Source organism: Paroedura picta, chromosome 11 (assembly GCF_049243985.1).
Source record: "Paroedura picta isolate Pp20150507F chromosome 11, Ppicta_v3.0, whole genome shotgun sequence".
NCBI classification, from domain to species: domain Eukaryota; kingdom Metazoa; phylum Chordata; class Lepidosauria; order Squamata; family Gekkonidae; genus Paroedura; species Paroedura picta.
The window spans coordinates 49,152,223-49,174,534 of NC_135379.1; the positions used below are offsets into that span (position 1 = coordinate 49,152,223).

The 22,312-nt window shown below is 43.7% G+C and overlaps 1 protein-coding gene across 6 annotated transcripts in view; it reads right to left on the reverse strand.

Annotated features, from left to right (window-relative positions):
• Nucleotides 1–3,468: 3,468 nt before the first annotated feature.
• GLI3 (GLI family zinc finger 3) overlaps nucleotides 3,469–22,312 on the reverse strand; it is a 261,843-nt gene continuing 242,999 nt past the window's right edge. For all 6 annotated transcript variants that reach the window (XM_077304551.1, XM_077304554.1, XM_077304553.1 and 3 more), the window contains 5 exons: nucleotides 18,323–18,472; nucleotides 16,685–16,849; nucleotides 15,563–15,853; nucleotides 11,047–11,374; nucleotides 3,469–8,418 (listed from right to left, as the gene is read on the reverse strand). In XM_077304551.1, the coding sequence (XP_077160666.1) occupies nucleotides 6,149–8,418; nucleotides 11,047–11,374; nucleotides 15,563–15,853; nucleotides 16,685–16,849; nucleotides 18,323–18,472 (3,204 nt within the window). In that variant the 3' untranslated portion in view covers nucleotides 3,469–6,148. The remainder of the gene's footprint in view (nucleotides 8,419–11,046; nucleotides 11,375–15,562; nucleotides 15,854–16,684; nucleotides 16,850–18,322; nucleotides 18,473–22,312) is intronic.

Here is a 22,312-nt window from a genome sequence, read left to right on the forward strand (position 1 = left end):
CGTAAGAAACATTTTATTCCTTGTTACAAAAGGGCTACGTGGTTCTGAAAGTCCAAGTACAATCGATATGTACACAGCGCTCCAGACCCTTCTGACTGATCTAAGGCTCGGGGAGCATCGGGTCTTAAATGCAGGTTTATCAAACAAAGACCACTAAGGCCTTTTACATCTGGACACTATTCCTACTGTATGTAAATGTATTTACACGTTAAAAAAAAAGATTACGCTTTTTATAAAAGTAAAAAAACAAAACAAAAAGCTGAGGTGAAAAAAATGAACATATTTTCTTAATCTTACAGACCTGCAGACTGACAACAGTCAACTTTCCCAAAGAGGATATTCAGTTCCTACATGGATAAGAATATGGGAATGCCCAAGACACACAAGACTGTATTTTGGACAGTCTTCGTAACAGTGGCTGAATTGTACACATAGCCTTAGAACTAAAATTTGGCACTATTTTTGGTTGCACCCCCCCCTTCTCCATTTTGTCTGATCAACTCAAATAAGGCACATCCATTGCAAGAACAGAAATACTGTTGAATGGTTAAAGTGTAAAGTTTGTAGGAGGCCACACTTATGATTTATTTATCCAGAAGCCTCGTAGCATTATTGGAAAAACCATTTTGAAACAATTGACAATCAGAAACCTACACTGAGAATATAGTACCGTATTAAGCCTTCCACTCATCTGGTATAGGAAGCCAAAACTGCAGCGTCAGTGTATCAGACACCAGAGATATGTTGGGTTGCTTCCTAACTGCCCAATCATAGCCTTGCTTACTCATAAAGAGGACTGATTTCCTTGAGACTGCAGTTAGGTTTAACCTGATATTTGTTTTTGTATATCCCAACGGTACCTTAAGTAAAAGCCGATAGAATTAAACATAAGAATTGCCCTGCAGGATCAGACCAGTGGTCCATATAGTCCAACATAGTATTCCACACATTGGCCAAGGTTTCTCCCTTCCCAATGATGCCTTCTTTGATTTTAACAGTATATGGAGGGTCCCTTTTGTCACCATGGCTAGTAGCCACTGATGTACCTTATCTCCATGAATCCATCTAATTTTGCTTTCTATTAGTCTAACCTACTGTGAGGGTATGGGGCAGGGAAAACAGAAAATTATTCCTTAATAAGACACCTTGTCCTTGTCAGGCATCAGAGGTGGCCTTTTATAACACTTCTTCAGAACAGGCTCAGACTTTAGCAAATAGGAAGAGGTGGTTCCCATAACTGACAGCTGTCCTCATGCTGGCTGGATTCCAGGCCAGGAGACTCTAAGTTCCCCCTTCCATCCACAGGTCCTAATACTGCCCAAGCAAAAATTGGTGGGGATTTCAGAAGCGGTTTCTGACTGTAGCGTGAGGCACTGCAGGATATAAATTAAACATAAAACTAGGCCAACAAGACACCCAGCGTGCATACCAAATCTCTCACCCAAATTCTTGTCCTGATATGCAGGGAGGATGTGACTTGGCCTGAAGATGGGATGGGTAGATGAAGAATGTCTCTAAAATTCAGCCCTCAACTTCCGGTTCTTCATAGTACCATAACGAGCAATTGTCAACCGTCTTGAAAAGGGTAAGACTAATAAATAATATGACTGTCATTTCTGCCGATCATGTGGGCATGAATTTAGTGGAACAACTAAAGCAAAGGGGAAAATAAATCATGAGCTAAACTGTTAGGTCATGGCCCTGTACCTATTTTTCAAGTCTTAGCTGATTTCCTAACTCATAGTAGGACTGCACCCGTAAAGAGTATGGGCAGAGAACTGAGAGGTTCAAGCACCGGCTTCCTATTCAACACTTTCACAGTGTGAGGAATCTCCATAGAATGTCCTTTCACTTTGCTTTGATGATGCTGGGAGACTTTCTATCAAGTTGCCATTTGGTGCAATTCTGACAATGGAAGGAACTGCATTTCATGTAGCCTGGATAATTATGGGAATGGTTCAAAAGGGGCACACTCAGGAATTCCCTTGAGCTAAAGGTAACAATGGAAGAGGCCCTCAAGTACAAAATTCAACAATGTACAACAGCTATAAATTAAATTTATATGTAACTCAGAGTACCATCTAGACAGCAATGTAACCCCACACGGAGGTTTCAGTGGTTCAATACTTTGGCTTTCTCACTGTTTGTAATAGTTTTATCTAACATTTGTAACATTTGCTGCTTTGACCTCAGAAAGATATCAAAATTAACTATAATTAATCATGCACAGAACAACGGACAGCAAGATGTATCCACATTAGCTCCTACCAGGAACGTTTGTCCCTGCAGGCCTTCTCTGCATAATCAGGGATATCAGTGTAGTGAGTTGCTTTGAAATGGTGCAGCCTCTGTGTGGAGTGCCACCACGCCAAATTTTTTATGAAGAGGTGGAACAGGAGGCAACTGGATTCATTTCCTATGGCCTTGTGGAATTGTCAATCCAATCTAACACAATTATGACTAAATGCGATCAAGCAGGTTGAAATTATAGTCCTGTAACATCTCTCAAGTCTTCAGTGCAAGTATACAAATGATGACGTTATTTCTATATGTTTGAGGGCTGCAGAAGCAGCGTCACTGTTTGTTTAACAGGTGGGGGGCTTTGCCTCCTGTCAGGACCAGGAGCACTGGAGCTTTTGTGGCAGCAAGATCAATAAAATCCTGATTTTGTTAAAAAAAATCTGGGCTGGAAATGAACCTCCCTCAGTTTGGCCATAAGGAATAATTTGTTTCCTTAATAATAATAGTTCTCTAACTCATTAGCCAGAGATTCCCCGCTAATGGTTCTTTGGACCATAGAGGTAGGTAGTTGACTGCCATTAAAAATATTAAATTAGAGGCCAAAGTCACATGGTTAGTTAAAAGTGATTTTGCTGATTACAATTAATGGGCTTCACTATGTTTAATATTTTGCCTTGGCTTCCATGTTATGTGCCTAAGATTCTCCAATCTGCTTTCAAAATGCCTAAATATTGCTTGTTCCAACCCTTTATGTGAAGAAGACGGATGGAGGGAGGGTCTTGCTTTGTTGCTAGGAGGTTGTGGTTGGTGATTTAATTGTCCCTTCCTCTAACAGGATCTTCTGATTGGTATCAGTATTTATGATGCATGAAGCCAAAGCTCCAGTGCTAAAGTGTAACAGGTAGTAAACCATAGAGCAGGGGTAGTCAACCTGTGGTCCTCCAGATGTCCATGGACAATTCCCATGAGCCCCTGCCAGCGTTTGCTGGCAGGGGCTCATGGGAATTGTAGTCCATGGACATCTGGAGGACCACAGGTTGACTACCCCTGCCCTAGGGAACTGGACCTGGACAGAGCAGGCTAGCTACATTTTGGAACCTAAGCTAGATCAGCCTGGGTTAGTATTTGGAGGGGAGGCCATTAAAGTCCAAGGTCAGGACACAGAGACAGGCAATGGCAAACCACCTCTGAAATGTCTTGCCTTGAAAACTACATGGCAACTGTATCTTGATAGCCCCCCCCCCCCCAAAAAAAACAACCTGGGGGTCTCCGATTCATTTGCATGCTTATAATCAAGTGGACATCTCACTGATCTAACAAGCTTCTAAGGGCTTTTCTGCATCCTCATTTTCCTCGCTTGCTTCTTCTGGCCATCCCCCCATTTTGCATGCATGTTGTGCCATCTAGTGCTCAATTACATTGGTGTATGTCAAGCATATCCCCCTACAAATTTAAACTGCAGGTTTTTATGCTAAACATAAATTGGTGTAATAGCAAATTGACACCAGAGGGAGCAAAATGCATGCAGAAAGAAAAAAGAAAACACTCAAAGAAACAGGAACTTACAAGTGAGGAAAAGAAGAATATGGAAAACCCCTAAGCCTCTTTTATTACTGCATATTGTGCTGACGACAGTACCAACCATCGGGACTGCACCTGGCTTAAAAATGCAACTTGTGTTTAAATTTAAATGTCAGGTAAGAAGGCTTACAATAGAATTATTCCAGATCGGCATTTTGTGGCAAATGAAAAATGAGTCTTATTACATCCTGATGTTTTGGAAATCACAGGCAGCCAGCTATTTTCAAAGTTATTCTTTTTCCTGGAATATGAATAGTATTTTTTTCTATTTATAATTTCTCCCCCCAGCTCTAAGCAGTGGCTTCCAAGCTGAAGTGGCTTTTCACTGAGTCATGTGACTGGTCACCCAATGCCAGTATTGTCTAATCTGACTAGCAGCAACTCTTGAGGATCTTTCACTTCCACTACGACCTGATCTCTTTGTAACCGGAGATGCCAGGATTCAACTTTCGACTTTCTGTACGTAAGGCAGGTCCTCTGCCACTGTGCCACAGCCCCTCTTTACAGATCCTTGGAGACTTATCAGGGATTCTTCAGTGAAAGCAACTGTAATATGGGACAAGCTTCCACACAGGACAGCTTGGCCACTGGCACTTGATATTCTCCTGAAATTTGCTGCTAGTTAGCACAACGGGAGGTGCTCTCAGATCACCAACAGTGGGACCTAACAGGCCAAGCCAGCAGTCTGTATGACCTGATTGTGCACTCTAAAGCAGGAGTAGACAGTGGCCCTCCTGATGTCCATGGGCTACAATTCCCATGAGCCTGGCAGGGGCTCATGGGAATTGTAGGCCATGGACATCTGGAGGGCCACAGTTTGCTTACCCCTGCTCTAAAGTATCTCTACAAGAAAATAAAGAGCCACCCCAGTCTCAGGAGATTAAAAAAAGGCCAAGGCTGATGATGCAAAAATATATATTATTACTGAGTTAAATATCCAAAGAAATCCCCACGCATTTCGCCAACAGGCATTGTTAGGGGAATCTGCATTGTATAATAACAATACTAAATTTGCATAAAAACAGTTAAAATTATACAAAAGATACTGTATTAAAAGTTAAAACCCAAGTCTTAAAGTGTTGGTTACACACAAAACAGCAAGGTGGGTGGTCAAATATAGCAAAGGTCTTCCAGTTACAATGACCTATTGATCCTAAACTCTTCTTTTGAAGAACAATTGAAAGGCAAACAGGTCGGCACCATTTATTTAGGCATGGGAAAAAAGTTTTCTTTAATTTTGAGCAATACTGTGCTGGAAAATTTTACCTTCTCTTTGTTATTTACAAGGTGTTTCTCTTCCTCATGCAATTTTAAGGACAGAATAAACTCTAGCGGTTGTGTATGTTATTGATATTTTAAAGCCTTGGATTTTGAATCCAATGTATTTTGTATAATTTTAACTGTATTTATGTAAACTCAGTGTTGTTATTGTACACTACAGATCCCCCTGACAAAGCTCATTGGCAAAAAGTGCATTTGCTATTTAAATGAGTAATAAAATAAATATTTTACCTGATTTTACACCATTGACACTGGCCTTTTTTTTTACCTCCCATAAACATTTCCACAACATACAGGGGATGCAGAGATTCTGCAGCAGACAAGCTGATTCAGAACAGGTTCCTTGAAGGTTTGGAACCCACTGGTCTAGAGCAGGGGTCCCCAACCTTTTGGCATATGGGGGCCACATTAGCATGCCCAGTGCCTAAAGAGGGACACATCTCAAATCCAAATTAATTAGCCTACTGAGGGTGATAGCAGCAGACAAGCAGGTTGGAGGTCAGGTAGGGGACCCCTGGTCTAGAGCAAAAGGAATGAGGTTGCAAGGTATTACAGAGCTCATGGAACCCCAAAAGTGTAACTTGATTGTATCTCCTTTATGCATTTCCTCGGATCATTTACTGCCTACGCTTTAGAACACAAGTGTTTAAGAATGCTGCCAAGACTGTTTCCTTTTGACTATGCAGGAAGTTGTAACATTATTTCATCAGATCTTTCTTAAAAAATAAACTGACATGCACATCACACATTTACATCGGTTTACAATGACAAAAAAACCCAACAAAAATAAAGAGAGCCATACAAACATTACAATTTTTTTTAAAAAAAGGAAGTGTGGGTGTAGCAATACTGATTTAAAACTGAAACGGAAGACAAGTTTCTCCCTAGAACACTTTAGGGTTTTTTAGAGTCTGTATTCCATAAAAGGAATATACTTGAAACACATCCCACTTAGGCGAGATGAGACTGCTAAAGTACTTAAAACAACTAAAAAATATTGAGTTCCTTTAAAAAAAAACCTTTTCATTCCCTAATTTGTTTATGTCTATTGCATAACAGCAAGAAACTTGCTTTCTTCTGCAAGCGAGGTCAACAAAGAATTCATGTCCCCAATAGCCATGTTGGTTGTGCTGATGGGCATTACTGGGAATGTAAAAGATGCTTGGGGAGTGGTGAGGCGCGAGGAGTTGCGGGAGAGGTTCTGAATGATGCTGGGACTGAGGGCTTCTGAAATGAAGCTGGCATGGTCACCATCATCGATGATCGCGTCGAAATCAATCTGCACACCTTCGAGGCTGCTGGCATCAATGCTGTCGACAGTGCTGGTTACCTGGTTGGCCCCTGGGGAAAGCAGCTCTGACGAATTTGCATTACCAGTCTCCTGCAGCATGCAGTTGGCTTCGGGAAGGGGGAAAGCACCTGTTTTCAAAGCTTGCTGGCTAAACCCTGTGGTTTGGTCATACAACTGACCAGAGTAATTCTGCATGTTAGAGCAGAACTGCTGCGACTGACCTTGAGACTCCACCTTGATGCCATTGACCCTGGGGGGCTGGTGGGCATCCTTAATGTGTCCTTGTTGCCGCACCGCATTATTCCTTAGCATGTTTTGCCGTCTGGCGCCACAGTAGCTTGCGCAGGGCTGGTATCCTTTGGTGGTCCCCAGACCTACTGACTGGGCTCCAATGTTGTGTGAGAGCGGCATACAATTCTGTGGGCCTTGGTACAGGCTTGCTTGCGAAGGGGCAGCAACCGGCTCTAGCGTTATTTTATTGGAATGGTGGACTTCTTGGTAGTGACTGACCTCATCTGCTGGCAGATTATGAAGGTACTCGTGGGCAGCCATGTTTCTACTTTGCATCCTGCTAATTGCATTGGGTGATGGCTCATCTGATACCACTGGGTAGCCAAAATTTTGCTGGCCCCCATTTGCTGGCATGTAGTTGTTTCTCAGCTTTTGCCCTTGAATCATCATGTCACACGCGTTTTCCACTGGTTGTCGGCCAATGCTTTCGCCATACAGCTGTGCCTTGGTTGACTGCATGTGGCAAGAATGACTGGTGTCGCCGTTCACTGTCGTGTTCTGCTGCAAACTGCAAGAGCCACTGTTGTCCAGGTGATGCTGGTAGCCATTCTGTTGGAACATGCCATTTCTCTCCAGTCCATAATGCTGTGGTTGGACTACCATGTTGTTATAAAGGCCCAAGTTTTGATTTTGCTGGCGCATGGAACGCTGCCCACATTGTAATTTTGATGGAGATAAGTCAGAACTTCCTGAGCTCACTTCATTCCACTGAATCGGCAGATCGTTTTTACGGGTCTCGTCATTGGGCGGAGGGGACTGGTCAAAGCTGTTGCCATTCGTCATCACTGATCCATGCTGTACTTTGTTGTTGTCGAACCCGCCGTTTGGCAGTTGGCTGTACAAACCCTGATTCTGAGAGTTCAAGTACTGGACCACGTCATCCGGAAGGAGGTCCTCATCATTCAGACTGCCATCTGCTTCCATGGTGGCAGTCTCCATGGCCACATTCTCAGTGATACTTGGAGGACAAGGAGAACAGAAGTTGCGGGAAAAGCCGCCGTCGGAGCGGGTGAAGTTCTGAAGGATGAAGTTACGCTTTTCCATGGATGGAGGCAAAGCAGGAGGGTTAAAGCTGTTGAGGCTGTTGAACCTCTGGACTCTGGGGAAAGAAAGGTGATCAGACACTGGTCTCACAGGATCACTCGCTCTCCTTGTGCTATTATTGCCCAACACATCATGAGACAGCAAGTGTCTCCTGCTGTATCCATTTGTCCCGCCATCACTACATCTTCGAGGAGAATTCACAGGGGGCAGTGGTGACACTCCAGACTCCCTGCAGTCCCCAAGTAGAGCCATCCTTGTTTTCAGGCTCATCCTGTCCATGTTAGGCAAGGGTGTTGGTGGGGGTCCACCGGTAGCTGCTGCATATTTTGCTTTCAGCCTGTATTGCTGGGCAGGTGTAAGGCTGAGAAGACCCGGCAAACCATCACACTGGCTGACTTCGCTGGACCGCCTAGAAGCATCTGTCGAAATTGGGTCATAGGAATCGGCAACACTGACATTCTGAGGTCTTCCCTCGCCCTGTGAGGCATCGCTGGATCTCCGACTGGAGAAACAAGGTGAAATCCCAGAGGACCTACGGCTGCTCAGGTAGGCGGAACTGATTGTGCTGGTATTGCTGTCCCTTCTGTTCAGCATGTTCAGCACAGTAATGTCCATATTTGTGAGTTCGTTTCTGTTGGGCAGGATAGTCATGTTCCCTCCTACACTGTAGCTGCTGCTTGTTTGAGTACCTGGAAAGAAATGTTTTGTAAAAGTTAATGAATTTTGAAAGGCAATCAGGAGAAGCACATTAAGGCTCTGGTGGAATGGGTTGTGTTGAAAGCAGTTTAAGAAAACACCCCGAGATGTCTCAGACTATGTGAAGCTCAGCAGATAGGAGGGTTCAAGAGCATTCTTCTATCCAGGCCAACAGAATTCTTCAGTTCAAGAATGACTTTGTCAGGAGAATGCCAAAGTATTGCTTAGGAGCCAGATACTGGCTGCAGGGTAATTACAAAACAAAGCATGCTTGATTGTACTCTCTCCACTTGCAGCCCCCACATATCAACACAAGAGGCGGAGTAGATCAAGATCATGGGCCCTGCCACTTGCCTAGCTTGATCACCAGCTTTGTGACGTGAAGCCTAGTGGCCACAAGTTTGACCTCGTTCTCATGGGCCTGGTGACCTTGTACCTGGGTGTTGTGACTTCAGACTGCAAGTGGAAGTTCACATGACTGAAAGCAGTTTTTTCCTTGCCCCCCAGCAAATGAGCATGCTAGACTAGAATTCTTCTCACTCATTTCTAGCTTTCTAAGTGATGGGAGCAAATCTGTTCTATGGAGGAGCATTCCAACCAGTCAGCCCACACTGCAGTCCAAAGCGAAACTGCCCAGATACTGGTTCAGTATCACAGTGAGAAGCAGGCCTACGTCTGCCGAAATCCACTGGCCCATGGGGGACTCCAAGGACAGAATCTATGGAAAGGTGCAGTATGTCTTTAAACACAGCTTTACTAAATTGCGATGTAAATAAAACCAGGTTTTGAGAGATGGATGACAAAGCAGCAAAATATGCAGCTGTGGATATTATTTGGGGGCAATCTAAAAACAAACCCTAAATATATTTTAACATTCCGTTCAAAACAATTCTATTGCTTTGCCTTGTCAAATAAACAATAAAAATTATATACTTCCATATAGTTCCCTTTATCGGACTGGGCTTATGCCACAAGTATTTTCTTTGGATAGCTGCACTTGAGTGGCTTCTAGATTATTATGCAATGATGCCAGGAAGAAATCTGTTGCAAAATGGTATTGAGACACTCAGGCTCAGTGTGGTCAGGGAGATCTTGTTTTGTAACTCCATCTATGATAATTATCTATCTATACAAATTTTGCACACCACAGCAGGGGTAGTCAAACTGCGGCCCTCTAGATGTCCATGGACTACAATTCCCATGAGCCACTGCCAGCATTAGCTCATGGGAATTGTAGTCCATGGACATCTGGAGGGCCGCAGTTTGACTACCCCTGCTCCAGAGATTTACTCTGCCTTTCATGGCCCTAGCTTTTCGCCTTACACGCCACTGCTATTTCTGGAAAGTTTTAGAATGTGAATGTTAAAGGTAAAGGTAAAGGTATCCCCTGTGCAAGCACCGAGTCATGTCTGACCCTTGGGGTGACGCCCTCTAGCGTTTTCATGGCAGACTCAATACGGGGTGGTTTGCCAGTGCCTTCCCCAGTCATGACCATTTACCCCCCAGCAAGCTGGGTACTCATTTTACCGACCTCGGAAGGATGGAAGGCTGAGTCAACCTTGAGCCGGCTGCTGGGATTGAACTCCCAGCCTTATGGGCAAAGCTTTCAGACGGCTGCCTTACCACTCTGCGCCACAAGAGGCTCTATGTGAATGTTAAGGCTTATATATTTCCTGGTGGCGTTTATCCAACTATCTAGAGCAGGGGTAATCAAACTGCGGCCCTCCAGATGTCCATGGACTACAATTCCCAGGAGCCCCTGCCAACAAATGCTGGCAGGGGCTCATGGGAATTGTAGTCCATGGACATCTGGCGGGCCGCGGTTTGACTACCCCTGATCTACAGTCTTTGCTGAGTAAGCCTATCCTGCTTCTCTCTCCTGCTGCAGCCACCTGGATCACCAGGTCCTTTTTGTTGTGGTTGTTCCTAGGGGTCTGCAGGCCCTCAGGAATAGCGTGTTAGGGGAAGTGGATGTCTGCAGTGGGAGGGGAGAATGACTGGAAATCGCTGATACAAGAACAGATGACTTGGGAAGGCTTAGCCAGAATCTGCCAATTGTGTCTCCCAGCTCAGAGTCAGGGAAAGAGCTTACTAATAATACTATATGATTAATAATCATATTTAATAATACTCCATGATTCGGTGTCCAGCTTGGAGGACTTTGGCCGGAAACTAGTTCAGCTGTTAACTTCTCTAAAATTCTAACCAGAAATCCTGATGCTGAGCACAGGAATACCACATGGGAATCCCCAAGGACTCACAGGGGAAGGACAATACCCCCATCCTGCTGACCTCTGTCCCCACTTCTTCTCCTGTCTCCATATCCCCTCTGCTTGCCCCCGGCCTAATTCCCCTTTTCCCTCCATCCTTCCCCATGCGTCCAGTTGGCCATATGGCCAGTATTTCTTCACTCCAAGTAGAGCCTCATTCTTAAAGAATTTCTGTGCTGCCCGACAATGTCAACCCCCCCTCCCCCACCATGATGTTTACATTTGTTTTGTTAATACCCAACCCTGATTGGGGGAGAGGCTAGTTTATATACTTTTGTGCCAACCATTTGCAGAAAGTTGGCCCCTCCATCACTAGTACATAAGTGAATGATTCATGCAACGTGATCTCACCATTTCCTATGAGAGGTGGCAACGTTGGGGCTTTAGAAGGTGGCATGGGGTTCAGTCTTGGAAGCACTCCATTGATTTGTTTCAACCTTTCTAGCTTGACTTGCTCCATCCATTTGGTCTCTGTCATATTCCTCCTGGCTTGTAAGCCAAGCGCTGCGGTTGCTGTGGAAATGGTGGAGTCCATGATGGGGGTTTCGTCTATGACACTGAGATCTCCTACACTACCTCTACTGGTCAGATTAAGCTCGATCCCATGGTTGGAATAGTTGCTGATGGGGGACTGTTCGCTGCTGCATGTAGACTGACCACCAGGGCTTGGCTGAGATGTCTGTTGAAAGGAGAAAAACATTCAACAAAAAGATACGATTAGCTCAAACAAAGAAAAAGTAAAATCCCTCCTGTGGAAGAGTAGGGGCCATATTATTAAGCAGGTTGCCAAATTTTGTGCGCATTTGCTTAGCACAAGGGAAAGACAACTTAAGCTTAAGTGAAGATTTTTTAGAGGAATTTTACTATGCATTTTTTATAATGTACCCGTCAATTATACAATTTTATATATTTTAAATTTTGTACTGGCTCCCTGATTTTGCAGTTTTCTACTCTGAAATGTTTTTTCTTGCTATCTGTTTTATCTGGCCGCAGTGCTGTATTAAAATAAATTTGAATTTGACAACTTTGAGCAAAAGAGAAAGTTTAAGATAGGGCCAGGGAATGGAAATGGGGCGAATGTGCGATCCAGGGGAAGAAATCACACCCAAAAATATTTTCTCATAGTCTGCTATCTGTTTTATTTGGCCGCAGGGCTGTATTAAAATAAATTTGATTTGATATGATTAGGGACAGAATGCATCCTGGATTAGAGAAAGGTAGTAATCGAGCAAATGAATGCAGTGCTCTCAACTTATCGGGAGGACGGATCACAGTTCTCTATTGAGAAAAGATGCATAGCCAGCTAATGGTCCAACTAACCTAGTATCAGGACGCCAGGAAAAGATGCTACAGATGAACACAAAAGTAAAATACAAAGTACGAACTTTGCATTTGTTTTCTGAACTCTTTGTTGTGGTTTTTCTCCAAGAGCTCTGATTGGCTTGCACAAAATTAGATGGTACTTTAAATAGTGCCAATGTAAACAAACAAATATAATGAATACATGAAGCTGTCGTACTCAGAGTCCAGGCTTTGGTCTGTCATGTCACATGCTTTTTGCATGCTGCAGTGGCATGACAGTGAACTTCGAAGGCATCTTTGTAAAGGGCTTAGGGTCTCTTTAAATGCCTTCTGCAAGCTTTCACTTTGAGAGCATTTAAAAGGATTGTGGCTATATGGTGGGATTGTTCAGGCTGGCCATTTCGGATAGCTGAATTTTTTTTTTTTTTTAAAGTCAGGCTGAATTAGTACCCCCCAAATGCCGAAAAGATATTTTTCAGCTCAGATTAGTCAAATCCACATGCCTAGTTCAATCTTATACATTTGTCATCAACAGATCAAGCTACTACTACTAGCTAATAGCTCTGCCTTATCAGTCACTGAGAAGTACATCTGTAATAACACAAGAGATGCTGGGGCAAACAAAGAGAGCTTCTTTTATGCTCTCAGAGAGTCCACCAGCACAGAAGCTTAACATAATTTGAACAGCCTCCTTGAAGGCTTGCCCTCCACAGGGTCTGACAGTGGAAGCCACTTTCTCTATGAACTCCGATGGGGTTCACACCACGATGGTTTTGTGCCTGCCACGCCTAAACAGATTTCCCCCCAAGGAACAATTTGGAGAGATGTGTTATAAGCTTTATTTTCTTGCTGTGATAATCTGGTTTCTGTAACAATCACCCCCAACCAACTGTTTTGTGTAACCAATACAAGCTCACCCTAAGGTAATTTTAGAGAGATAAGCAGACGTAAGAGTTTCAGAAGATGTTCCCCATATTAAGGATAGATCATCTAGATGTTATCAAATAGCTTTATTAAGGCCAGAGCTCTGTGCAATCTTCGCTACAAAAATTAAATCTAAATTGCCCTGCTTGAGCCGTTGAAAGTTTACAACAACCAGGATGATAAAATCAGGTCTGAGGAATACATGCTTTGGGTAAGAAGGGGTCCTTCCTCACCACTCGCCATTCATTACTTCATTACTAGAGATGGCAAAAACTAAACTGGGGCCTTCCTGGGTACAAGAGAGATGCACTGTTGCTGACCTACATGCAAAACAAATTGATGGCCTCACACTGAATCAATACTCTGTCAAGGACCGTGCTGTCTTGCTCTGACTGGCGGTGGCTCTCCAGGGTCTCAGGGAGAGTACTTTCAACCACCTCCCACCTGATTATCTTAACTGGAGATGCCAGGGATTGAACCTGAAACTAGGGTTGTGTGATCTGGCCGCCAAAGTGGCCATTCCTGCCCGTAGCAGCCAGCACTGTGCTGTGGAGGTGGGGGGAGATGTGGGCGCGCTGGGCGATGCACACACACAGGCGCAGACCTCTGTGCCTGTGTGTGTGAGTTGCCCAGCGTGCCTGCACCAACTTCCCCCGCAGCACTGGCTGCTACGGGTGGGAACAGCTGCTTTGGCGGCCAGTCTGCACAACCCTACCTGGAACCTTCTCTGCATGCAAAGCACCATCTCTGCCATTATCCCACCCCTGCATTTCCTCCCACAACGCTTCATAGTATCAGAGAACACATGCATTTCCCAACCTTGATATCCTTGTCCCAGCCCCCTGGCATTGTGCCCCTAAGGCTCGAGAACACACGAGCAGCTTTCTTCTTGACCATAAAACCCTACACAGTTGACTGCAGTATTAGATTGCTCACATTCAGGGTTAGGTGTGCAAGAACTTATCGAACACCAGAGCTCATCACTATCAGATGTGAAGGTAGGAGAACTTCCCTAAGATTTTACCCTCCTCTTCCCCCCTTGTGATTTCTTAGAGAATCTCAACTTACTGTTACCATTTTGCAGAAATCATTTCAAGGGCTAATACAGGAATGGACTCATTAAAGAAAATAATGAAATCGGTATTTAAAAATGTCTTTCCTCCGTTCCACAATCAGCATGCTTTCCTTGCTTCTGTAGAATTACAGCATGCAGATGGCCCCACTTTAAGGCATGCAAAATTATTCTGCTTCCAAGAACAGTCTCCCGGATATTCTCTGGCAATTTACTTGTTCAGGTTCTGAACTGCCTTTCTACTTTCAGTCTGTATTAATATCCTGGGCTAATTAAATAGAAATTGTAAAGAAAACAAGGATTTTTTTCAAAAATCTTAACCAAATATGCCAATATTAGTGGGCATGTAAGTTCTGTCAGAATTAGTGGCAACAAAACAAAGATGGGGGGGGGGCTGCCACACAATTAGCATCATGTTATGAGCATCAGACTGTAAATGTCATTTAAATATGGTGTGGCAATATTTTAACTGACCGATTCATAGTTAAGCCTTTTTAGGGCAGCCATGGCCTGCTGCAGTTTCATGCCAGCTGAACAAATTAAATCAACAGTCAGAGGTCTGTTCTTGAAGCTCACAACTTGTACACAACAGTTAAGTTCAATCACAAAACAGAATGATCACAGATGTACACAGGAATGAGTACACCTTTATGTAGAATTAAGACTCCAATCGAGTTGTATCACATGCCGTTTGGTGTAAAATGCCTACTCTCATTAGTCACAAATGCATTTGATGAATGTTTAACTATTTAGAATGCTCCCCCCAAACAAGCAAGCAGATTTCCCCCCCAGAAGAAACAATGAAAAAACCACGGACAAGTTAAAAATCCCCTCACCTTATTACCCACTGTCCTTAGGAAGTTAGAACAAGTCATTAAAGAGCATTAAATAGAAGAAACATCAGATTAGTACAAAAATGAAATGCCAAAAAGTGGCAGTCAGAACACATTAATTGAACGTAATAAGGCTTACTTCTGAATAGGCATGCGTCTGATGATATTATGAATCACACAACAAAGAGAAATCACACTTGATATGATTTACATTGAGAACCGGATGGTGAAAGATTTAATAATATATACTAACTGTTTTCCACATGGTTCCTAAACTCTTTCACTCCCACTTTTTAAAAAGCCATTCAGATCAATCCTTCTGGCTAAAGTGTAACCTGACCAGGCAGCGTTTCACATACTCTTGATGATTACACACCCAATAATTTCTGATAACTAGGTATTTTAGTTCCCAAAGAGACCTATATAAAGACCCTGCTCCTGTAAGTCATATGTTAATTAATTTTAGATTGCAAGTTTCTTGGGCTTATTGATGGTTAGGACTGACTCAAGATGCATATTCCATGAGAATTCAACCCAACGAGTCTACCAAAAGTTTCCCATTCTGTCTGTGATGGTGATTTCCATCACCAATTCAGCTATATTAGCCCCCAAAGGTACAGTTCTTTATCATTCGTGTGCTTACACTCTGAAGAAAAGCTACTAGAACTGTGGTAATTCATAACAAACTCTTGAAAATTGCAGGGGAGGAATAATAAAAGCTTAAGACGTTACATACCATTGGCTTTTCCGACTTGACAGCTTTAACCTGGAGGCATTCTTCACGCTTTGAGGTAGTGTTGCTGAGGTCTTTTTGCTCACCCATTGCACCCTGAGTCTGGTGGCCTGGCGACCGGGATTGAGAATGGCTGCCTTGGTCTCTGGGGGGAGGATGTCTGGGGTGGATGTCTCCACGCTGCTTCTTGGTAACATGCGCCTCGGGGCCGTGCACTGTCTTCACGTGCTTCCGGAGAGAACTGGGGTCTGTGTAACGCTTGGTGCACCCTGGGATCTTGCAAACGTAGGGTTTCTGTAAATGGAAGGAAATGTTTATGCTTGGTTTTGGTTCTTCCACAATCGACTTTTCACTGTTACTGGGAGATTAATCAACTTACTTTATGCTGTGAAATCAGTTTCTGGAGGCTTTGTTGCCACTGGTCTCTAAATTGGTTGTACAGTAAAATGGAACAGCATAAATGTGAGATGTGAAGGTCTAGGGGAAAACATTTGAGCCGCCCCCCCCCCCCTCTACAAAGGAAGGTCTTGAACAAAGACATGTGTTGCAAAATCTGAATATGTGAAAGAGCATTGGGAAAGAGAGATCAATCCATAAAACATTTCCTCAGGGTTAACCACTACTGCAAATCTCTCATATTTTAAAGTTCTAAAAAAGTTGATGCAATCACACATTCAACTTTCCTTATAATATCTTAGAGTTAGAGGCTTTAGCGAATGGGTGTCTCCTGCCATCCCAGCATAAGGATGCTGCTTTTTAATTTTATTTTAGGGTATTTCTAACTGCTTCAGCTGCAGCAAGGTGGCAAGCCGCTGTTTATGAGTGAGAGTGAGCTGTGATCTCAGACATGCAGACTTGGAAAGAAGTTCAATAGGCATGAAGGGAATTTCCTTCCATATGACCTTTAAAAAACACACGCGCACAACCAGATTAGGGGTGCCAATTTTTTGATAAAATAACCAGGAGCCTTTTAAACTATAAAAATATGCCATTAAAATGAATTCGAAAATATATATAAAAACATACTGGCTTCGTTCTTGGGGTATGTATTTGACAATAAATTCTTCGGACAGCACCGTGTCTGTGAACATTTGGGGGATTTTTACTGCCCATGTGCTTCCTTACCTCATTGGAATGAGTTCTGTTTTGGTGCTTCGCCCGATCCGATGCGTTCGAGAAAGCTTTGTTGCAGCCCTCGTGTTCGCAGACATATGGTTTCTCTCCAGTGTGAGATCTCAGGTGGGTTTTCAAGTTTTCTAGCCTGGAATAGGCCTTCGTACAGCCTTCAAACTGCAGACAACAGGAACGTTTGGATTATTCTTAGCGCTTGGAAAACGAAAGGGGAGGCAGGAGGGGGGGGGGACACACTCATGAAATAGCCTCGTATGAGGAAGCAGTTTTCTAAGATTGGGCACAACCATGGAAATGTTCAACATTTTTGTTTGGCAGAAGAAAACATTCCTCCTCATCCTCATAAAAGGATGCTTATAATATAATAATACATAAACTGGATATGTAAAAGAAAAGACTACATTATAGCAATATGTAGGGAACAGTTGTTTTAATGCTGGTTTCTATCCTACTGTCATTCACCCGAAGAGGAAGGGGTTCCTTTGGATGCAGGATGGCTTCAAAGTTGGCTGAGTGTGGTGAGAGGATACAATCCACTGTGTGATTCCCCCCCCCCATTAGCTTGCTTTTTTATTTGATTTTTCGATTTTTAGCCCGCCACTCATGCAAGCGGCTTGTGGCTGGTTACAAGTAATTATTCTCCAATAAAACCCCAGTTAAAACCCCGAGAACAATCAAACTATTCAAGCAGCAAAAAACCCCTGCTCCCCACCCAACCAGAGGGAATCCCCCCCGCCTCAGGGTAAGAGGTGTAGCCTGATGACCTGGCTCAGCCTGGGGTGGAGGGGCATGATCTTACTTGTTCTGGCCAACAACAACAACAACTTGTTCTGGCCTAAACCAAATACCTAGCAGGAGAGCTCAATTTTGCAGGCCCTGCGGAAGGCCCTCAGCTCTCCTGGGAGCACATTCTACCAGGTTGGGGCCAGGATTGAAAAGGCCCTGGCCCAGGTAAAGGCCTGGCGAACTTCCCTCGGTATTCACTGCCATGAGATGTGATGGTTAAATTCCTTTAAAGAAAAATTGGATGGATTCACGGAGAATAACAATGTAGTTCTAAGCAGAGTTCCACCCTTTTCAATCCAAGGATGTGTCTCTGTTTAGAATTACACAAGTAAGTCTCTCAATTCCTAGAAATCCTAATAGGCAACTGGAATCTAGACACACATGCAGAGGACTTGTGCCCCTGGATGCCAGAAGATTCAGCCGTTGGCCTTCAGAGGCATGAACAGCAGAGAGAAGGGATCTGTTGCCTTCATACCCTGCTAAGTGCCAAGGCTTCTTCCAGTGCAAAAAGCTTTCCTTTGAAAGCAGAGGAAGACTGCACATTTAGATGAACAAAGAATCAGAATACAACCTGATGCTGTATGGACTACAATTCCCATGAGCCCCATGCCAACAAATGCTGGCAGGGGCTCATGGGAATTGTAGTCCATGGACATCTGGAGGGCCGCAGTTTGACTACCCCTACACTATAGGCTCCATGAATTACTTCCTTGTTCCCTCCACTGAGAAAATGTTTATTCCTTCATAACACGTATGCAGAGCCTCAACAAACAGCCTTCATCAATAAATAGAAATGGAAACAAACAACTGAGGCAATCAGAATCTGAGTAAGGCCTATTTACTTACAGTGCATTTGTGTGGCTTTTCTCCTGTATGCCTCCTCATGTGTACCACCAGCATGTACTGGGCTTTGAACGGCTTCTGCTCTCGAGAACAATCGAGCCATCGACATACAAACTCTTTCTTCTCCCCATGGATGTGGTCGTTGTTTATGTGCTGTAGGGATACAAATGACATTGGAGTTCAGTTGTGTTGGCCCTCCAGTTATGTTTAAAACTTCAGTGGTGCACTGATTACTTCTACAGCAAACATGTCATACTTGCTTATACGGGCAGGTGAGTTTTCATGAATGCCAACTGGGCTTGCTTGCATAAGCAAAGGAACACCTGGCAATTCATTACTCTGAATTGCTTTTCTAAGTGATGAGATGAATATCCATCTGCTTCTTACCTCTGCAAGTCTAGTGGCTGGTCTGAGACATTTTCCTTTAATATGAAAACAAGTCAAATATAAATGCATGTTGGGACTGCTGGAAGGGAGGGATTGAGTGTTACTCTGGGCATGCTGCCCCTCTGGATTCCAAATGGTAGAGGATGGGTAAGGATGTCCTCTTGCTCTCCACTGCAACCCTGCTCCCAAAGACATCGTTTTGCCCTCCCTTTGGGAGTGAATAAGGTCACTCTGACCGTTTACGCACTGGAGGTTTCATGCCGGGCTGCAGGCTGGAGTTTTAGTCATGGCAGGTTGCCCCACCTCTTTCTCCACCCACACCGGGGAGCGTTTGGCCTGGTGCACCTCATCTGCCCCCGATTTGTGCACCTGCATGGGAGCTGGGACAGTGAAGTTCCCAGTTCGTAAACCGTCTCCCAGGCCACCAAATGCCCTTGATGAACTGCCACCCTTGTTTCCATTCCAAGGCCAAATCTCTGATGTGTTTCTTCTATCATGACACTGTTAGCATGTGGCAAAGTGATGAAATGTTCAAATGGACAGTTAACAGTTGCTTATTTTGGAATTTCTTGACCTATTTGTGTATCATTTCCCCCCGCTAATTCCTTGTGATCTGAATGCAGCACTACACGTCATGCCACAAATTCTTATTTTTTGCTTAAGCGATCCACATCAGACTTTCCTTGAGCAAGCTGCACTCAGCGTGAATTGGTTAGCCAGGTCAGTCCCATAGAATTCACTGTTTCCAAAGAAAATTAACTAAGTGAATATAAAACTGACACTCACATCACCATGTAACCCAGGGGTCGACAAACTGCGGCCCTCCAGATGTCCATGGACTACAATTCCCTTGAGCCCCTGCCAGCGAATGCTGGCAGGGGCTCATGGGAATTGTAGTCCATGGACATCTGGAGGGCCGCAGTTTGTCGACCCCTGATGTAAACGATTGTTATTATCATGCAACACCCAGTGTGGAACACCAGTAACACCAGTAAGGTATCATTTCGTAGTACATATCCTGCAAATACTGGATGTATCAATAAAACACATGATAGACAACATCTTGGGAACAATTAATATGAATTGCCTCTAAGATTATGCATTTAAAATTAAGCTGCAAGGACATTCAACAGGAAATAAATAAAACAGGAGTGCATGGAATAATGCAATTATAATAAAAGGCATTGACATGTACTTCTTTAGAGTAGTAAACGCTCTTAATAAACATTCTTACAGTCCTTACAACAATACTATGTCAGGCCAGTATTGTTATGCATGTCCTGAGCCAACCAGGAAGGGAAGACTATACAAATAAAGTAGTAATAGTAGTTGTTGTAGATGGAAGGTCAGAGTCTGTGTGGCCTGCCTTAGGCTACTGAAAAACCATGCCAAGAAGCACAAGCCTTGAACATGGGAGTGGCTCACTCATAGCTGAGTATTAAGGGTTTTTTGAGGAGGCCGGAAACTCAGATCATGACGCCATCTATCTGTTTGTCGTATGGGGGGTTTGATGATGATGATTATGACATCCGTTCAGTCGTGTCTGACCCTCGGTGATTCTATAGGAAAGTTTCCACCATGCACCCCTGTCTCTGACTGCTTCTTTTAGTTGGTCCATGGTCATCCCTGTGTCAGCTTTAATTGTGTTGAGCCAGCAGATCCTTTGGCGACCATGTTTCCTTTTGCTGCTGACCATGCTGAGCATTCATGATTTTTCTAGCGAGTTTGATCGCATGATGTGTCCAAAGTAAGTGAGCTTTAGCTGTAATATCTTGCCTTCTAATGACATAGTTAGTTTGCTCCTCTCTAAAACTATCTTCTTGGTAACTTTGGCCGTCCATGGTATTCTCAGAATTCGTCTCCAGCACCATAATTCAAAAGCATCTATTCTCCTCCTGTCTTCCTTCTTCAGGGTTCAGTTTTTGCATCCATAGGTTGTTATGGGGAAGATAACGGTGTTGACTAGCCAGCACTTTGTATTAAGGCTGATATCCTTACTCTTCCATATCTGGTTCATGCCTCACATTGCGTTCTAGCCCAGTGTTATATTGTCATTTTCCTGTTTTATTGTAAACCACCACGAGATGGTACTCCCAAGAATGGTGGTGTATAAACAAATAAACAAACAAACAGCTCAGTCAACATCAGACCTCAGCAGCTCTCTGATATTTTAGTATTCTAACGGCTCAAAGTTTTTATCTAGCGGGCTCAACATTAGCTCAGAAGCATTAAGCCAGAAGCAGTCTTGGTCCAGCACACCCCAGAGAAGCCTCATCCCATATATACATATCACCCAGTGCTCAGTATGAGCCTCTTGTGGCGCAGAGTGGTAAGGCAGCCGTCTGACAGCTCTGCCCATGAGGCTGGGAGTTCAATCCCAGCAGCCGGCTCAAGGTTGACTCAGCCTTCCATCCTTCCGAGGTCGGTAAAATGAGTACCCGGCTTGCTGGGGGGGTAAACGGTAATGACTGGGGAAGGCACTGGCAAACCACCCCGTATTGAGTCTGCCAAGAAAACGCTAGAGGGCGTCACCCCAAGGGTCAGACATGACTTGGTGCTTGCACAGGGGATACCTTTACAGTGCTCTTGCACCAATGAGGAAGATCCCACTAACCGCCTCTTCTTTTATAGGGTGGGGCCTGCTCAGCACTGACCCTCATATTATGAGTTGTCTCAAGCAGGGACCCTTACTGATGTTTTGAACATTGTGTTAAAAGAAATAAAAAACAAGGTTTAGAAAGCTTAGGCCAATCTGTGTTGTTCTCAAAGGTGGCTGGGCCTTGTATCAGTGGGGCTGCCTCCATCTTAATGTTCCCCAAAGTGACCCTGAACACTGAACTGACATTTTGTTTGGTTTTAATGACAATGAATTGGGAGAAAAGTTCAGATACAAATATTTTAAATAAATTATTGGAATCCCACCCCCCACACACACAAACTTTTATTTTATTGTTTACCATTTTATTCTGAATTTTTCTGCCTGGATTTGGAGGAGGGGATTCAGGACTGGTTTCATGTTTTATGACCTACGTGAGTGGCCAAGAAGGCAGTATACAAATATTCTTTTAAAAAGCTACTTTATCGGAGGCAAGCCACTAGGTGGAGCCCGGCTTCAGGTTTCATTTGCAGGCCACAACCTGTTGGGTGGGAACAGTCCCCTAAAATTATTCGCAGAAGTCAGACTTAGAGACAGTCAGTAGTTGGATCGCAAAAGGATAGCCAACTAAATAAACTTGCTTATGTTCACAATTATATGGCATCCCTGTGGCAAACAGATGTACACTTCTTATAAAAACTAACTTAAAAAAAAAACTTTATTACCATTTGTTTTAAAGTTAACGATGGCACACACCCCTTATGAAACCAACAGATGTGCTGGGCTATGTACAGCATGTAATCTTTAAGAGTTTATGTTTCAAGCGCATATCTCTGTAGTCCATTCATATTACATGGATCTGCACTGAGTGTGTACAGATGGCCGGTATTTTGAAACTGAACCAGGGCAACATGGAGAGGTTTATGTGCACTCCTATTTCCTGAAAGGGGAAAAAAAGTGACTGCAGAAAACTCAATCTATTAAAGAACAACTGGGCACATCTTTCTGAA